Source organism: Peromyscus leucopus, chromosome 4, assembly GCF_004664715.2.
Source record: "Peromyscus leucopus breed LL Stock chromosome 4, UCI_PerLeu_2.1, whole genome shotgun sequence".
Classification (NCBI taxonomy): Eukaryota; Metazoa; Chordata; class Mammalia; order Rodentia; family Cricetidae; genus Peromyscus; species Peromyscus leucopus.
Genome location: NC_051066.1, coordinates 44,253,152 through 44,273,270, shown reverse-complemented (window position 1 = coordinate 44,273,270; position 20,119 = coordinate 44,253,152). Strand labels below are relative to the sequence as shown.

The 20,119-nt window shown below is 39.1% G+C and overlaps 1 protein-coding gene across 1 annotated transcript in view; it reads right to left on the bottom strand.

Annotated features, from left to right (window-relative positions):
- Window positions 1–4,435: 4,435 nt before the first annotated feature.
- Xirp2 (xin actin binding repeat containing 2) overlaps window positions 4,436–20,119 on the bottom strand; it is a 107,137-nt gene continuing 91,453 nt past the window's right edge. The window contains 5 exon segments of the mRNA XM_037204845.1: window positions 4,436–4,522; window positions 8,898–9,031; window positions 11,100–15,938; window positions 15,941–17,081; window positions 17,083–20,117. Coding sequence (XP_037060740.1) covers window positions 8,937–9,031; window positions 11,100–15,938; window positions 15,941–17,081; window positions 17,083–20,117 — 9,110 coding nt within the window. The 3' untranslated portion in view covers window positions 4,436–4,522; window positions 8,898–8,936.

Below are 20,119 nucleotides of genomic sequence, written 5' to 3'. Positions count from 1 at the left end.
TTTGAAATATTGAAAATTTCTATGTATCATCCAGGAAAGGCAGCATAGCAAACAATAATAATAGCATGCCATTTCTAATTTAGGAGTGTTTTTCAACAACAACAACAATAACAGCAAAGCTTCGGTATTGTTAATCCCACTGGGCAAGAATAAGACCACTACCACAATTTTTTAGCCAAATTTGAAGGAAAATTTATTAAATATTGGCCAGGACCATGGATATTGGCCAGGTTCATACCTGGGATTCCCAGAGCATGGCCCTAAATCACTTTAGACAGGGGCTTAGAAAGCCAGAACCCTCAAGGCTCTACTATACCTCCCGCCTCATCCAATCAGGGGCAAGCATACATCCTGATGTAATTCCTGCCTGCATACAACTCCCCCTGAATGTGATCAAGTACACCCTGTGAAATTGGTAGAACCATGCTTGTTTACAGAAGTGAAAACATATGGCTTGTTATCTTACATGAACAACACTCCCCAGCATTCCAGGAAGTTATCTGTCCTTGGGCAAATGAGGCTTACAGGTCTGAGGCAATTTGTTTCATAGATCTCTAAATCACAGTAATTTAATCTTAAAATACAATTTTAGCCATCACAATATTTATGTGAAAAATAAAGAGAAGAATTAACACTTTCAGTGATGTAGATGCTAGCCTATGTTAATGTTAAACTTTAATATAAGTGCACAAAAACTCCTCTACTACCAAGATTAAATGGGCGAAGTCCCATAAGAGGACTTGTAAATTGTGAGTCATGTTTTTATAAATTATTTCTTCTTCTACAGAAACTTTTGTGTTATCTTAGCATAAATGATTTTAGAAATAATGCTATGCTATTAAGAATTAATGAAGAACAATGAAAAGTATGATAATTCAATTTAAATAAAATTTGCTGCAATTGCCCCATAGTTTAACCATTTACTTGGCAGAATTTCACAGTATTTTATTAAGTTGGATGGAAATGTGTGTTATGAACTGAATTATAGCCTCATAAAATTGATCTGTTGAAGCCCTAACCTGACATCCACAGTAACTATATTTGGAAATAAGACTTTAAAGATTTAATAAAGGCTACACTAGTCAGAGGCTTGGTCCCTGACCCAAGGAGACTTGATACTTCATGAGAATGACAGTCTTCCCGGGCGTGAACACACAGAGGGAAGATAATGTAGGAACCACGATGAGGAGACAGGTACCAAAACACTAAGAAGAAAGCCCTAAAGGTCAGCCATCTCTGCCTGCCTCTGCCTGGACCTCGACCTTATCACTTATCAAACCATGAGAAAGAAAAATTTTGTTATTTAAAATCCTGAGTCTTGGAAAGTTTTAAAGCCTATGTAGTCAAGTATGTCTTTCTTTTAGAGAGTATTTCTTTTGGTCCATTCCTAAGCTTAATATTTTTTAAAATAAACATGAATTGTTCTTTAAAAGAATGTAATCCCTAGTCTATGGTACTTTTCTGTGGAGGCCTCATGGAACTAGTACTGTGTCTGTCTCAGATAACGGCTGAGAAATTACTTGCAAGAGGGAATTTGTTACATTTTCTAAAGAGACGTTATTTCCAAGACTGCCTTTTGGTTTCATATTTATAGAAAATCAACGGTTTGTGTTTATGTAGGAGAATATGGGATAAGGTCTGTTTCATACATGTACATTCCAAATTTATGCAAAGCCACTCATTTATATTCGTGCTATTTTTTCTCAGAATCATCAGATGTATTTGAGGAAAGACAAAATCAGCAGATAATTTAGAAGCCAAATTTTCAAAAGAGTGTTTGTATAACAGGAAAAAAAAAAAACCTCATCAAATATGATTTTTAAAGCCTGACAAGCTGTAGTCATACATCGTTACACTAACGTATTTCTTAGAGTAAGCAAGAAAATACAAATGTGTAGAATTTCTTTAAGTAATTTTCTTAAAATTTTTCAGTTGACTTGATTTCTGGGTATGCGGTCCACATTATTTTGGAGGAAAATTCAAAAATTTCAATGAATCTTTATAGGTGTACAATATGATAATTTAGGTAATTATTAAAAACAACCTCAATAATTATATCTTTAAATTATAGACCAATGGAACAATTTTTATTTTCTGTTAATATAGGTTTGACAGCCTTTTAATATTATATTGTGAGGTAGGAAGACAAGGGTAATATATTTTCCCCTCCAAAATTTGCGTGTGTGTGTGTGTGTGTGTGTGTGTGTGTTTCCTAAATACATTAATACAAACATAGTTTGTTAATATGACAGTTTCCAGGGCTGGCTATTTTGTATGGGTAACCAGTTGGTGTGCTCTTCTCTGAGGAAGACTCTTATCTGTAGTTCTTGTGTGCAGTGGAGGCTTCAAGCATTTCCATTTCCACATTGGCATGTCTATTAGTATTATCCTCAGTCACCTTATGTTTAGGCAGCCTTCTTGATAAGAATTTATGGGTGTAGCTTCTGACATTCTTTAGGTGCTGGGAAATCTGAATTCCAGGCCTCATGTCTGCATGTTAAGTACTTTATCTACAGAGCTGCATCTGCCTCTGTTTCCTGAGTGCTGGGATTAAAGGCATGAGCAACCATACCCCTCCTCCTAACTATTTCTCAAATGCTGGAAAACATAATAGTAGGTATGGCAGCATAGAGTACAGAAACACAGACTTACACGAGTTTGTATCTCAGGTGATTCAGTTTTATTTCATCTGAAATTACAGAGAAGGCGTAAGAATGGCCATCAACACCATCAGTACAGACTCTCACCCACTATACAATACAGGAAAAAAAGTGGCTCATGTGCCGTTTGAGAAGGACACATGGCCACCCTGTTTCATCTCAGCATCCCATTCAGATCAAAGCTAGACTCAAAATGCATTGTGAAATAGAATTAGGGAGTGCGATACAAGAAATAATGTGCTGTGGAAGATGAGATTATGAAGGATTATCTCTACAATAATCAAAAGGTGAACAGTGCTCCCAAGGTCTTATCTGAGAACATCTTTTCTCAGTGCTCGAGCGCGAACTTCAAGTGGCCAGAGACGTCTCAGTCGGCATCACTGTCGCTGTAGCACCTGTCCCTCTTGATCTGCTCTTCCACGGTCAGATGTCCAGTCTGGCACAGCACTCTGGGACACACAGGCTTAGCTGCACACCCTGGGCTTGGAGCATCAAAACCCATTTTCCCATCACTCCAAGCTGCTCCCAAGGTTTCAGCATGCCAGGATTTGACATTTTTTCCAAGTTCCCTTAAACACAAGCATGACATATTTTGAAGCTGATCAACAGACTCTATTAGATCACACCCAAGGATGTTACGTTTCTTGGAAAAAGGAGAGATTTTCACAGTGTTAGAAAAGAAAAGGTGTATGTTTTTGTTGTTTTCATGGTTTTCTTTAATGTGTAAGAGGTTCACATCAGGAGAGGCAGCAAGGCTTTCCCCTTTAACTGATGAGCCCTGCTGGAAGCCTGGCTCCAGAGGGAACTGCACAGGACTGCCTGCAATCACTGGGTCAGCCTTATTCTCCAGAGCCATGGCTAGGACGTTCTTGGAGGAAGACTTTTCAGATTCAAATATACCAAGTAACTCTGAGATCCTAGACGCATGTTTTAACTTTTTGATTTGGTATTCACTTGTGTAGTAGTTTGCATCACTGGCTGAATCTAAGAGATGAGGACATTCTAAAACAGATGTCTCCTGCCTGCCGCTTCTCAGAAAGGAGACAGCTACAGAATTGTTGTTGTTATTGTTATTGAAGTTCTCTCTGAGGGTCTCTGGCCCCACCTCAGCATCGGTGTTTGTAACTTGGAAAATGTCTGCGCCATCAGGTTCATTAGCACGTCCGTTCTTTTCCTTTTCATCCCCCTGCACACACACATTACTGTCAGGAAGCTCCAGCCCACTCTTTCTCTTATTCCTTACACTGTCAGCTTCATTTGGCTTGTCTTGCCCATTTCTCTTTCCTTCTCCCCCTTCTCTTCTTGTCTCATACACCTTTATTTCTCCGACTCCCGTGCTGTCCTTTTTCTGACACACATGTTGACACGGCTGCAGAGCAGGGAAGCTTTCTTGCTCTTGCCCTTGATTTTCCAAACTTTTCACGTGTTCCGTCAGCGACTCCCTTTTAAATTCCAAGGGAACAGGGGTGGTCACTTGAGGTGGCCATTTAGGTTTACTCACTTTGAGTTCTTCCTCAGGGGGAAAGCTTTTCTTAGACATCTCCTGGCAAGGAGGCCAAACGATTTTTAATTTTCCCCTCTCCCCCCACTTTCTCAAATCATTGTTTGGCCACTTGCTGTTACGAACATCTGCCTGTGTTGTAAGGCCCCCAAACAAGAGGGTATCTGGTGCAGTGTTTTCACACACAGTGGGTTCCTCAGTGGGAATTAAATCAACTAAGCTGCTTTGAGTTTTGCAATTCCATCGATCCTTATGCTGTTTATGTCCAAAACCTTCATCATAATTTCCTTTAGACTTGAAAAGTTGTTTAAAGTGAGGCTTGCAGTATATTTGTCCATGGAGTGATGCATAATTTCCCAAACTGCCAGAAGAAAAGAAATAATATTTAGTGTTCTGTGTACTTATTACAAATCCATAGGGAATTGCAGAAATAGTTTATTAATGAATCAGAAATTCAGTAACCCACTGACGACCAACAGCAGTGGTTGTTAATTGAAATTCCTGTTAGGCGAATTATCGCCAATACCCACTGCGATTGTGCTTTTCAGTATTTAGAATTTCACTCCTGCCTATCACCAGGGATGTAATTGGTGTTCTCAGATGCAGTCCAGGCCATTAGACTGAGGGGCCCAAACCTGTGCCAACTCAATGACTTCTGATACTATAGTCCAGATCCAGAATGACCAGTTCTAAGAACTGTTCTGCCAAAACCACCAAACTTTTAATAATAAAAAAAAAATACAAAGAAAAAGAACTCTTTGGGTGGCCAGACATGATGGTATGCATGAAGAACACATGTTGAATATTACCAACATATTAGAATTTAGGGAATACTGCTTCCATGAAATCATGTTCTAATGAGTCTCATAGATAGTAAGCTTGAAAAACAAGAATATCAAAAGAAGAACTGATGTTAGGCTCAGCACTAGGCACTAATGCCATAATACTTGGAGGATGAAATGAAAGGTTAAGGGGGCAGAGAGAGAACAGTGTGCAATGCGATGTCTAAAGGATCTGGCATGGATGACGCAGTAACTGTTTTACAAAATGGAGAGTGGGTAAGTGAAGTCAAATGTAAATTTTATAAAATTTTGGTTCATATATTGGTACTATCAGTAGGATTTATTATTAATTGATTTTAGACTTTTAAAAACTGTGTATTTTGCCTGTTGTATGTATGTTCACTCCTTGAGTGCCTGGTACAAGAGGAGGCCAGAAGAAGGTGTCCTTTCTACTGACATTGGCCTTAAGGGCAGTTGTGAGCAGTCATGTGTTTGCTGGTCTCATGTGTCCCAGGCTGGCTATGAACTTACTATGTAGCTGTGGAAGACTTTGAACCTAGTGTTGGGATCACACAGGCTTGCACTACTGTCCGTGTTAGATGAAGTCCTCCGTTTCAAACTCAGGGGCTTGTGTGTGTTTCACAAATACTCTATCACCTCAGCTATACCCCAGCTCAAATCCAAGACTATTACTAAGATGAATATAAGATATTCTAAATCTGTTAGAATTTTTCATAGTACTTGGTATTGTATCTAGACCCATACACATGCTAGACAAATGCTCTGACAGTAAGCGGTATCACAACCACACTTTTCACATTTTATTTTCAGATAGGGTGTCATTAGGTTCCTGGAAGACATCTTGAGGTTATTGTAATGTCTCAGCCTCAAAGTAGCTTGGAACACAGGTCTGTACCACCAAACCTGGCTCCATCTTCTTTATGTTTGAAGGATGGAGGAAAAGACCTACAGACACAGAAGGGAAGCAGCAACACAGATAAGTTTTGAATTTGATTAGAAATATCATTGAATTTATAGTGTACATAGTATATATGTAAATATTTATTAGTCCTCCCCATCAAAATGGCTTGGGAAAAAAACCTGAAAAAGTAGAATGGGCACTGAGAGTATTGACATGAAGTAGTACATGTTGTTAGAATAAAAAAGACTTACAGAAATGATGGAATAAGGACTTGCACAGGGAAAGTAAAGACAGCCTGCATCTATCACACAACGAGAAAGTCCCTAATGTTTACTTAGGTCATGGAAAAAGTACCCAGCAGACAATGGAAAGAGAGGAGATTCCTGTCACCAAGGGAAGGAGAGGTGAGCACCAGTCAATGCAATTTATTGAAGCCTATCAACCATTCCTGATTAGTAAGTTTATGAGGACCACACTCTTTCCTCTAAAAAGTGATCACATGGCCAAGAATTGTGTACACCTGCAGGCCTAATCCAAAATCTAGTCCTATCTGACAGTTTGGAAGTATCCAGGACAAAGAGAAGGCTGAACTACTTGGTGTGTGTGCAATCAGCAACTTGAGACTGAAACATTCGGCAGGCCAAATATGCTGTGCTCTTAACAAATAAGTGGTGAAACAGGAAGAGAATGCAGGGGAAGTTTACAGATTAAAAAATAATTTACAAGACACAACAAAACATAAAAGTAAGATATAGCACTATAAAAGTATACAAGGGCAGCAACAATTAAATGAAAGAACATGCTCATTAATATGGATAGTTTCAGTTATGGGAATGAGTGGAGGTTGTTTGTAAAAACAAAATACGTAAAAAGGGTCTTCCAACATGGCTAGAAAAGTTCTATTTCTTTACCTTGGTTATTGGTTACCAAGTGTTCATGCTGAAATGGTTTATTGTGTCATGCATTTGACTTTCTTTGTATGTTTGGTTCATCACTTAAAAGTATCAGTCTTTGGTTTTGTAATTTTGACTCTTCATTATATGCCAGCCTTTACTGGCATGTTGCTGTGAATGCAAACATTACCACAATTAGTGTCAATGATAATTATATTAGGTCAAATTGACAGTGGGGGAAAGTGCAGGGGAAGCTTTGAGGAATAATTGGGAAGGATGCCTGTCCTGTCCAGGGAAGTAAAAAAAAAAAAAAAAAAAAAAAAAAGGCTTCCTGGATGGGATAGCCTTAGCTGTGTTCTGAAGAACGAATGGACATTAAACTAATAGAGATCTGGAAGATGGACAATAAAAACTCCTAGAAGAGTAGAGGTGGCATCTGGCACTAGCTAGAAGTATGAAAGAAAAGTATTGTTTATTGGAACTAGAAGGGGGTAATTCTGCATGGAGAGTAACATGTAGCTGGGAAGGATTAGGGATGCTTGAAGAATTGCAGAGAAACAAGGGCTAGATTGAACTGTAGGTTAATTAATGTTTTAATGTTAAATATTTTTTAATGGACAGGGAAGCTTGTCTGAATTTTATACAGAGAAGTTACTCCAAGTTTGTGTTTCGGAAGGATCATTTTACTACATTATAGAATATAGTCTTAGTATGGATTATTGATAGTGGTGCTGGTAAGAGATACGCACACAGGGAGACTATACCGCTAGCTATAATGGGTGTGGCATTTGCCCACGTGAGAAGCAATACTTGCTTGAAGGATAGCTGGGCTATGGGGATGGTGAAGTGAGCAGAACTTAAGAGGGAATTATGAATTCTGTATTTGAAGAAATGGGTGATGGCTGGAATGAATCGAAAGGATATGTGAAAGATAACTTCATGAAAAGGCCAGAGTTAATGTCACTGTCTGTTACAGAGGGATGGAAACTACACTCAGAGAATGAAGGCAACAGTGAGAAGAACTATTATTGTTTGTCTTACAGAACTTTCTGTCATTGGTAATAAGCATTTAATGGGCAAAGGTGCAATCTGGCCCAGCCATGCACATTTCAGAATCATCCTTCACATGGAAGTTACAGGATGGTGTGTGATTCACCAGAAGAAAAAAAAAAGATACAATGAGAAGACTAGATCCAAATGGCCAGCTTCTGAAGAGCTTCTAGCATCTATCTCATTGTTGGTCAGAAGAAAAGTTACTTGCACAGGTGCCTGAGAAGGAGCACCTCCAAAATAGAGGGGGATCATTATGTTATATTGTCATGGAAACCAAGGGAAAATAATGTGGCAATGAGGCATATTTGACACTGCCCATTAAAATCAGGAAAGTGATAGTCTGAGAGGTGCACGTTAGATTCGGCAAAATAAATTCTATTTCAGCATTTCAAACTATAGCCCTACCAAATGTCACGTTCATTTAAATGCATCTATTTTGAGAGGTGTGAAAAAGGAAAGCTCATGCCACTGTGTTGATTAGCATGCTGCCTTTGCTTCAGAAATAAACAGCTTTTCCCTGACCTGTCACTAATAGTATTCCCAATTCCATTTCTTAACTTCTATACTGTAGCTCAAACAGACAAGCTCTGTACCATCACCTGCTGCTGTGGGATACCACGTTTCCCTGGAACATAACCAAGCTTATTCGTTTGCAGCCACACCCACCTGCTCTCTCCAGCCAGCCTTTCTTGGACTCCAAGGACACCTGAGTCCTGATAGGAACAGAATGGACTGCCAAATAACAATATTCACTATCTGCCCTTTATGGAAAGAGTTTACCAGCTTCTAGTCTAGAGCTAATATATTCACCCAAGAGCACTAACTTTAAGATCCCAACTTGCACAGTAACTCAGGAGGCTTTCTTACCCACATGATTTTCACAACTAGAAAGGCAGCTTGGGAAAGGGAAGTGTTGAGGGTCAACCCAAACAATGCACAATAGACCAGGGTAACATCCCACTGTGTGACTGTGGCCAGTGAGGGCAGCTGTGAGATCTGGAGAACTCTCGTTCTCTCTAGACTAGATATTATACATATGCTCCAAGGTTCTTCAATCTATGTGGCACAGTCAGCATGATATTTTACCTCAGTTTACTGCTGCAGTGATGGCATCTGAAACAAGATTTATGAAAATTCTGCTGATCTGCTATGAGGCGCTCCATTGGATAAACTGTCTTTTGACAAATTATGCAGGTTTCCTTGTCTTGGACCAGCAGTTTCTAAAAATAAAAATTTATAAAGGCTTATATGTTTCTATTTTCCATTACAATTGCAATAGCATCAGAAAACAAATAATACGGTAACTGGACATGCAGAAAAAGCAAAAAAGCCCCCGAAATTGTCTTTATGTCTTTTTCTCTAGACAGTGTATACTAGCATGGAATTTGAGGATCTGGTACAAAGATTTAATGCCTCTACCATGATACTTGATGGAAGTTGAATTATTATACAATAAACACATAAATATGTATTATGCTCACTTACATTAATCCATTAAATATATACAGTAAACTCAGTCATGGGGAACCTTCTGAAAATGTGTCATTTGAAGCAACTAAGCTTTCCATACATATAAAGCTTTATATAAAATTTTAATTTCTAAAACCATATGGATAAATCATTCTAAAGTACACACAGATTTTTATGAGCCAAGACATTGTATACTATTTGATTAAATATTATCTTAATAATATCAAGTTTATTTCATGATCTATATCAGGTTTACTTGTAACATGATACTGCTAACTTCCTTGTAATAATGTTCTCTCATCCATGAAATGTGCAGAGAGGGACCTCTACTCTGTACCCAACCAACTTCAGATTTTACAGCCTTTTGGATCCTTACATCTATTCTTTCTGTTTTTTACTGCTTCCCTTACTTAGTACCTACAGTTGCTTCCCATTGCTCTCCTATGGAGAGTAGTCTTTATAAATAACAGTAGTTACTTCACTAATCAGGGTTCCTAATGGCTTACAATGAACACAGAAACATCAATTAAATATTGGTTTTGATTTTAGTTATTCTTTTGAGAATAACTAAACTTTTGAATTTGTCACCTATGAAAGCAGGTATGTCAAGGTCCTTCTTGTGAAAACCACTTTAGTGCTTACGCTCTACCTCTCCATGACTGAGAGGACTCCTTTGCTTTTTTGATTCCAGTAGGGACATATTTCTATATTTAATACAAACTTCTTTATGTTTTCTATGGTTTTGAACTGTCTTAACAAAAACTGAGCATTTGAAATTAATTAGACAGCTTTGCTTAATTATGCCAGAAGCAAGCACATTAAGAAACCATATTAACTTGATAAACTAGACACATATGTTATAAATATGAAAGGCATAATTATTAATTTCAGTGGCTTTTATTTTTACGTTTGCTATTTCTTTCAATCTGTCTAAAAGAATGGACTATACTAATGATGCCTATTAATTATGTCCAATCCTTTTATCATAAAGCCTCATTAATTGTAAAAAGTGTGGAAAATAAAATGGAGTAAGCTATATTCTGATATTTAAAATATCATGTACTATGTTCTCATGATCTAAACCTCTCATCGTACAAACATAATCAAGTTTTAATACGTATTGTTTATCCTCATCTATGAATGAGGTCAACTGAATTGTCATTTGGGGGTTAGTGTTCAAAAATATGAGAATATCAGATATAGAGAACATCGATATCAGGGGATGTTATCACCTCAATTCAATTATAATAGCTAAATATATAAAATGTGTAATGTTATATCTACACCTTTAATACACTGATGAAAATAAAGCATGAACACATGCCGAGACTTCTGTCGGAGGTTATCACTAAGGTGTATTGAATTTACAGTAGAGGCTACTTAAGTATGCAGTTAAAATTAGTCAATACCAGGCCAAAGATTTTGATCTGATACCACCATAATCTATTGAATGAAGTAAATTTTATTATAAAATTTTAATAATGAGTTTATTCTAGAGCAAACAAAGAGTTCCACCACTACTAAAACCACTACAGCAGTTGTTATGTCTGATGCTTTCTTCAAACTCCTATTTACCTTGAGTTTGAAGAACAGGTTTTGGTAATGCATACTGCAGATCAATCATATTAAATGTTATTGTGAATGAAGAAAGTAATGAAAGCAGGGACAGCGAAGAATCACAAGCCTCCAGGGATAGCTGTTAGTCCTAGCTTGTTAGCGGGTTATTGCCACACACGGTTTTAATTGCAAATCGTTTGGCTTTGCCACACGTGCTTTCAGATGGGTTAATCTTCTTTCACACTCTCCAATCTCATTTACCACTTATAAAGGCAGATTCCTCCTGGAAGGCCCTATTCATTTCAGGTGCTTGTGCAGCTGCGGTTTCATATCCCAGGTGCTGAAAAACCCTCTCACTCTCCTGCCATGTCTTCTGAAAATCTCTTCTGAGATTTGTAGGTGAATCTGAAAGATCTAGGATATGGCCAGCGATCACATCTTCATAGGTTGGTGGGGCATGCTTGAAGTCAAAGCCAGACCTGCCAGCTTCTGAGCTACGTGAGGATGAGGTTGCCACCTTTGACTCAACAATCTGATGGTCAAATGCATCCAAACCTAAGAAATGCTCACTCAGAGACCTTGCTTCAGAGTGAACCCTGGGCTGCATAGCTGGAACTTCTTGGCGCTCTCTAGGATGTCTGTATGAAAAGCCTGTAAAATTAGCATTTCCAGAAGATGCTAATCCAAATTCCTCCTTACAAAATGTGTGACTCTCTTGTTTCATGTTGTGGTTTATTTCACCATTTGCATAAGCTCTTCTCTCTGTCTTTGCTCCGAAAACTGGGACATTCTCAAATTCCCTAAACCATCTGTTTATTTCGTTTTCATGGCCATTCAGAAAACGTTCAGCCATTTGAACTGTTTGATTGGCGGCTTCAAATCTCTCTGTGTGTTCTGATAGGCGAGGCCCTTCCACCTGGCGGATGATCTCAACTGCATCATAGCTTTCTGTCGCTGGCATTGTGTTGTTGATCGAATTCATTTCATCTTTATGAATGTAAGTCTCCTTTTGCTCTATCTTCCTCATTGCCTCTTGAGCTTCCACAGAGTCTCTGAAGGAACCACTAACGACATGGTTTACACTTACAGGTATTGTGATGGTGGGAGGAGAGTCCCTGGCATGACTTTCTATCTTAATTTGCCTGCGGAGTGTGGCTGGAGACATGACAACTTCAGATCTCTTCTCTACAATTGGAACTGGGGTCCCTGACGAACATGGGATGGTACCTTTGGCTAGCCTGGCCGTGGTGTCTTTGAGTCTAACCAGTTGTTCTGAGCGACTCCTTGGTGGGGATGGGGAGGTGCATGTTCTGTGAAGTCTAGATGTTTGCTCTGTGGGTCTTCGGGGTGGAGGTTCAGTACAACTGTTCTTTTTAGGGGACTGCGAAAGCTCACTCTTAGTGGAGGCTTCTGCTCGTCGGGCAGTGGACTCTATTGTAATGAACGTTGGTGATGGTGGGCGAGTTTTCAAAGAGGGAGGAGCAATCTTATTATCTCCTCCCTTAGTCTCCTGATGTGTGCTAGCAGGATTATGAGTAGTTGCTACTTGGTGGTGTGATGATAATTTTTCTTCTACAATTTTATTTTCTTTCTGTTCAGTGCATTTATTAGAGTTGGCATTAACATTAGACACTTTCAATGACATTTCATTAAGATGGGTACGCTTATCTTTCTGCTTTCCTGTTTGTGAGGCCATCATGGCTGTTTGAATTATATGTTCACAGTGCATAAGCATATCCTCTGCTTGAGTTTTAATATGTGCTATTTCTTCTTTGACTTTTTCTAAATTATTCTCCATGGCAACACGAACTCCATATTCTCTTTTTTCTTCACTTATCAGCCATACTGGAACAATATTTAACAGTGTCTGAAATGTTTTAAGGCCACTTTTATTTGACTCTGCTTCAAACTGTTTTACTCTAGACAAAATCTGCTGTAGTTCTTCACGTTTTCTCAAGAATTCCAATATATTTATGCCACATTTTCCATCATCGTGCTGGGATCCTTTCACAGAGGAAAATGGAGATTTATTCTGTGTAATCTCTTGTTTCGAATCTTCAGTGTTAGGAGAGACATGTCTCTGTTGCATGTCGTTGTCTCTAAGACATTTTTTCTCAACTGTACTTCCAGAAGCTTGTATTTGTGTTTGCTGAAAATTCTGAGTCTGTGAGTCCAGACATGCATCGATAATCTTTTGCTGGACTAACCTTGGTACTCGCTGGTCCTGCAGATCTTCTTGTTTTCTTTCAACTATTAATCTGTCTTCTTTTGACCTGCTCATTGATAAGTCCTGATTCCTTTCTTCACTCTCTCTGTCAAACTCCCCAAACCCCCTCTGTCTCTTGGGAACTGTTTTGAGCTTATTCTCTTGATTTTTCTCTGAGTAGTCTTCAGGCATTTGCACTGTCACTCTTTTCTCTGTTTTAGGTAATTGAGAAGATTTTTCAGGCACAGATTGCTTATTATCACATTGTGCCCTTGCTTGGGTCTTCTTGATTTCCTGATTCATTGGTTTAGCAATGGTTTGGATGTCAATTTCAGATTGCTTTATGTGACTTTCAGAAGTGAGATCTGTTTCAGTCGATGTATGATCTAGAGTTGGTAGCTTGATAGTTTTCACTTTGAAACTTGGGAAAATTGGTTTGCTTTGGGGAAAGGGCAAGTTCTCCATATGTTGCTCAAGTGTTTGTTGTGTCTTACTGTCATTGTGACTCTGGCTAATTTCACAAGCTGATTTCAATTGCAGCATGTCCTTTGAGCTTTGTATGCCTTCCTTTCTAATGGTACACTTATCTTCTGAAGCTGCTAGAACATGCTGGAGCCTCTCAGTAGCAACCGCCAAGGCAGAAGCTGTGGAGAGCTGGCTGTCAGAACTCATGCCTGCAAACACAGCCCTGTTCTTAGAGTCCAGGTTGGATTGTGCCCTAGTCAAATCCAAATCCTTTCTGGGTATGGGGACTGCCTCACCTGCTTTGTGTGATGCTAATTCTTTCTCTCTCTCTGATATGTTTTGGTGGTAGGTTTCTGTTTGAACAATGCTGTGGCAAGAATTCTCCTGTCTCTGTTTCTCAGTCTCTTCCTTTTGCCGTCTGTATTTTTCTTCAGCTATCATTAAAGGCGTCTTAAATTTTCTCACATAAGGCTTTGGACTTTGTTGTTCTGAACCTGATGGAAATGAGTGGGATTTAACAAGGGGTGCTGTCTGTTTTCCTTTGAGTGCTGGGATTTCTGGAGCTGTCTGAGAGAGAGAGTGTGCTGAGTGGATGGACAGCTGTTTTCTTTCATCAAGACATTTTCTGGATGCTTCCTGCTGTGTCTCTGTGTGCTTACTGCTCGTTGCCACCATTGATCTTTTCTGATCCTTTGAAAGAGTAGTTTTAATTTCCATATCTGACAGAGATCTTCCCAATTCACCATTTGGGGACTGCTGGCTCATTTTATCTTTAATTCTCTTGGGAAATTTGGGTTTGGGAAGTGTAGGAGGTGGTGACTTCCCTGTTAGGGTGTTAGCCTGAGAGTGAATTTGCTGAGAGCCTGAGGCTTCTCTTTGGGAATATTGCTGTGTGAATGCTTCACTTTGATTTTCTGGGACAGAGGAGGCTTGTGATGGCTTTGGAGGAGGTGGTAGGGATGCTGACAGACATTCTCTTTCAGATTTCTCATCTACTGGTGGTGGAGGAAGAGGGAGACTTGGGAAGCTTTCAAATTCAGTCTTTGTCTTCTCTGTGGATGATGAGGGAAGAAACTCATCTTTTTCAGGCAACAGCATTAAAGGTGGTGGAGGGGGGAGAGGAAATTCAATTTCAGATGATGCATTGGAAGGTGGAGGAGGAGGGGGAGATGGAGGTGGAAGGGAGTCCTCGTTTTCTTTTATATTATACTCGGGGTGAAGGTTGATTGGATTAAAGGACCTCTCCATTGCCATTTTCAACTCTTTGGAAGTATTTGTCTTCATTAGAAAGTCCTGGCTTTCTAGACAAACATCAATTTTCTGTTCTTTGTCAGTTGCCTGAAATTTTTTGTGGCTTTTCCCAGAGACTCCTACTCCTGTTACATTGTGTACATCCTTATCTGCAGGCAAAGGTTGAAGGTCCCTGTCATTTTTCTTTGTATCTTTATGAGAATACCGTGTTTCCTGGCTTAGGAAGGTTTGCTTCTGAAAGTCCCTTGTCGTCTTATGCATTTCTCCAGCTGTCTTATTGATAAGATGTTGAGTGGGATTTGGTGTATAACTTTGTACCACTGATGATATATTCATGTTTTTGGTATTATTTTGACTCTTCCTATAGGAATCCTGGAACTGAGACTTTTGGTGGTCATTCCTTAGTTCACAAGTTTGAGTCTGCTGCTTTCTAAACATTTTATCCACAGACTGGGTGAAGTTAAAGATATCATCCTTTGAATCTATCACATTCTCTGATTCCTTGGTTTTCAGATTTTCCTTCATTGAGGTGGTTGCAGTTACCTGTTTGCCCATATCCTTGCCACCACACAGATATTCTTTGCTCTCAGTCGAGATGCCCATTCTGTCACTCATGTCTAAGACACTTTTCATAGCTCTGTGTTCTGAGTTAGACATCCTCCTAAGGCTTTTCTCAAGAGCATCATTGTTTTGTTCACGATCAATGACAATTTTTACAGTGCCCTTAGGGGCTCTGGGAAGATTAGCCTCAGATATTTCTTCTATTAAAGACCGGTGGTAGGATTTCTGGGTAGTTTCATTGAGAGTGCCTGGTCCTGCTTGCTGCCTGGTTATTGGCTCAAATGGTCCTGGCATTGGTTGAAGAAGACTTTTTTTGTCTCTCTGGACAGCTGCTGGATTAATTCCTGTTTTTTGTCTTTCTGAGAATCCTGCTATCCCAGGCAGTGCATCTTCTTTGGTTATGCCTGCCTTATCAACTTCTTTGAAACCCCATTGTGCTTCTTTCAAAGACCTTAATGATGTTTCAAGATCATCTAGTATCAACTCTTTTTTCAGTATTTCAGTCCTTGTATTTGTAGCCTTCTCCAGGCACTCAATAGCTTGCTCAATATCACTAGGGATGCTACCAGATTGTTTAGATTCCTTCTGTCTGTCACTTGACTCCAGTGTGTCCAACTGTCACCTTTTCTGATTTCTTCTGTTTTAGCCATTATTTTCTGATTCATGGCCTGGTTGAGAGAATTTAGGGTTGATTTCAAATCACCTTTCATAATCTCTTCTTTCTGTGTCTTATTAGATGAACACTGAGGCCCTGTCATTAAGACTTTAATTGTATTATGCACATCTCCTGAGATGATGTCAGTTTCATTAACAGAACGTTCAAACAGAGACTGCCTTTTCTTTAGTAACAGTTTTGTGCCCTCAACATCACCGCCAATTATTTCTTCCCCTCCCTCTTGTTTCCTAGCTGTGAGAGTTTCATTTGTCCCTGTTTGGAGTTGTTTGAGGTAATCCAAAGCTCCAGTTTCTATGCATGTTGTGAAGAACTGAACGTTTCCCCTCTCTAAGGCATCGATTTTTGTCCTTTCAGGTATTTTAGCATTTGATATAGAAGATAACAGGTTGTGAATTGTGCGTCTTACATCACCTCCTATTATGTCTTCACGCTCAATCTTGTCACCAGCATTTTCATGCAGAAGACAATAAATAGTCATGTTAATATCTCCTTTTTCATCTTCCTGAATTAAGATTCCTTTCTTTGCACATCTTTCCTCTGAGAACAGATTTGTTATTGCTTGTTTTACATCCCCTTTCACTATCTCTTCTTTTTCAGCATAAAATTCAGTTGATCTGTTTAATAATTGAGTTTTAGTCAAATTGACATTTCCCTTCTCCTCTTCACTGACAAATATCTCTTTCTTTGTACAGTCTCTTTGGGAAAGTAAATTCATCATTATGCTTTTGAGATCAGCTCTGATAACATCTTCCTTTTGTATCTCTGGAGTTGTTTGGTTCATGAGCTTGTATTTTGCCATTCGGACATCCCCAACTTCATCAGCTTCAATGATAATTCCAGGAGCTTCAATAACTCTTTGAGAGTGGAGGCTTTCCAGTGTTTCCTTGATACTTTTGCCAATAATTTCTACCTTCTCTACTCTAGTTTCATTAAATTCATGAATAGGTGTTGTTTCAAACAGCCACGTCGTTGTTTTGACATCGGATGGAGGAATTTCTTCTTTGGTCATTTTTGCAGCACTTTCATCTACTTTCTTAATGGAATCCAATGTTTGATTTTCAAAAAGCCACACTGCATTCTTAACGTTCACCTTTCTGCACCTCTTCCTGGGTGACAGTCTTGATATTTTCATATCCAGATCCTTCTCCCAGCTCATCTATGCTATGAGTTTCAAAGAGCCAAGTAGAAGTCTTAACATTGCCCTTTTGTATTTCATTGACACTTACTGTTCTGATATAATTCTTCTTGTCACTATTTTCAGACTCAAAGAATTGTTTACCCATCTTCACATTGCCTCCTTGAATATAGTCAACAGTGTGCACAATATTATGGGATTCATCTGAAATCTGATCCAGTGGCTGAGTTTCAAATCTGTACCTGACAGAAGTCACATCCCCCTTCTGAATGTCTTCCTGAGTGACAGATTTAATGACATACACATCTTCTGATTCATTAATGGAGTCTAATGGTTTTGTTTCAAAGAGCCACCTTGTTCCCCGTACATCTCCATGAATTACTTCTTCTTTTTTAACTGTTTTTACTTCATGATAAAACCCTTCTTGATCTCGAATTGCATAGAGTGGCTGTGTTTCAAAGAGCATTTTGTAGCTTTTTACGTCACCTTTTATTACTTCTTCAGTGTTTGTTTCCCTGGTACTGGTGCCATCAGATTCTTCTTTAATCTCATCCAAAGAGAATGTCTCAAAAACGAAGCAGCCCTTTCTCACATTTCCACCTTGTATGTCTGTCACTGTTTTAACCAATCCATCACCTTCTTGATTTTCTTTTATCATATCAATGGGTTTGTTTTCAAATAGCCACCTACAATGTAACACATTGCCTTTCTGAATGTCTTCGGTTTTTAGGGTTTTGATCTTATTCAAAACATCCTCTGAACTGCAACTGATTGAATCTAAGGGCTGATTTTCGAACTTATACTTCATGCCAGAGACATCCCCAGCTTGTATATCCATCTCCACAGGCTTGGTTTCTTTCCCTTCATTCCCTTGTATGTTGTCCAGATTTTCTGTCTCAAAGAGAAAACATGCTGTCCGAACATCCCCACCTTGGATCTCCTCCTGCTTTACAGTTTGAAGTTTGACTGTTGCTTCAGAGTCATCTTTTATAGTATCAAGTGGCTGAGTTTCAAAAAGCCAGGTACAGCTTTGGACATCACCTTTGTGAATATCTTCAGTGTTTGTCATCAAGGAAACCTTTTCATAAAGAGACTCCATTGGCTGGGTCTCAAATAGCCATTTACAGGTTTTGACATCCCCTTTAACAATATCTGTAGTTTGTTCAGTTTTGCTTTCTGTTTCTTCCTCGCTGCTAAGATATTTAATTGAATCAAGGGGCTGAGTTTCAAACAACCATCTAGCAGATTTCACACTCCCTGCTTGTATTTCTTCAGCAGATATTCCTCTAATTATCTGAAATTTATGAAGGCTTTCATCAAATTGGTCAATGGGCCTTGTTTCAAAAAGCCACCTGTAGCTTCTCACATCTCCTGCTAGGATTTCTTCTTGCTGGACTGTCTTCACTTGGTGGTATTTTCCAAGGTGGTCTTGAATAGCATACAGTGGGATTGTCTCAAAGAGAGATTTATTCAACTCCACGGTGCCTCTGGTGACTCCTTCCACCTCAATTTGATGTGATGCATCAACCTTAATTAAATTGTTGGCTTCAAAGATATGTGTATAGTTCTTTACATTGCCTCTATCAACTGCTTCCAGCCTCACTGTTTTTATATACTCTTTCTTATCTTCTCTAATGTCTTCTAAAGGTTGAGTTTCAAAGACCCACTTCTGGTGCTTCACATCTCCCTTTTCTTCTTCAGAGGCAGTGATTTTTTGAAGTTTTCCAACATCAGGACTGTCTTTTAGAGCCTCTATTGGAAGTGTTTCAAATAGATGTTTGGTGGTTTTTACGTCACCTCCTATTCTTTCTTCAGCTGATACAGTATCTGCATCAGGAACTTCTTTTAGACTGTCTAATGGCTGTGTTTCAAACATCCAACACTTTTTAGAAACATCTGTACCTATGATTGCTTCTTTTTGAAGGACAGCCTCTTCTGACTCTTCTTTGATTTTCTCCAGGGGTTGTGTCTCGAATAACCACTTTGCTCTACTCACCCCACCTTTGACATTTTCTTCCATGGATATTCCTCGAACAACCTTAATTTCTGTGATATCTTTGTTAATTGTGTCCAAAGGCTGTGTTTCAAACATCCAACGTGCTGTTCTCACATCCCCCCTTTCGATGTCTTCTTTCTGTACCGTTTTGATTTCTAGCATTTGGCCTGAACCATCTCTGATGACATACAATGGTTGCGTTTCAAAGCACTTTATGCTTCTCTTGACGTTTCCTTTAATTTCTTTGAGTTCAGATCTGAGTTGTAATAAGTGAACTTCATCCACGGAGTGAAGCTGTCCAAGTTGATCTAGGTGTTGAGTCTCAAACATGTATCTTACGGTCTTGACGTCTCCCCCAGTTATGCCATTTATAGCAGTAGATGCTGCTTCTTCTTGGCTTTGGTGCATTTTGTTCATTGAGTCTAAAGGCCTTGTTTCGAACATCCACCTTGCTGTGCAAACATCTCCTCTAGCTAGCTCAGGAATCTTCTCCGTGTTTCCTTCAGTGCCAGCAGAAGGGACCCCCAGGGCATCTATTGGCTGAGTTTCAAACATCCAAGTAGTATACTTCACATCACCACCAGCAATGAGTTCTTGGTCAGCAACAGTCTTGGAAGTGTACCCTTCGTCTGCAGAACCATTGTTGATAGAATCTAATGGTTGATTCTCGAAAATCCATCTCATTGACTGCACCTCTCCTTTCAGAATTTCATCCCATTCCAGGTTTTCTCTTTCTGAGTTCAGATCCTTTTGAGAACTGTCATTTGTGTTTTCAAAAATACACCGAGCTTGTTGTACATCTGCTGAACCTGAGTTTCCTGAGTTTATCTGGCTAGAAACAATTTCAGAAACCTCATTGATGTAGTCTTTCTCTAAGTTTTTTCGTAACTCGGGATGGATATGTCTATATAAACGGTTTAACTCATACAAATTTCTTCGTTTGGAATATAAATCTTTGGGGATTGGTAGTCCCCTAGGGGGACTGGGAAAT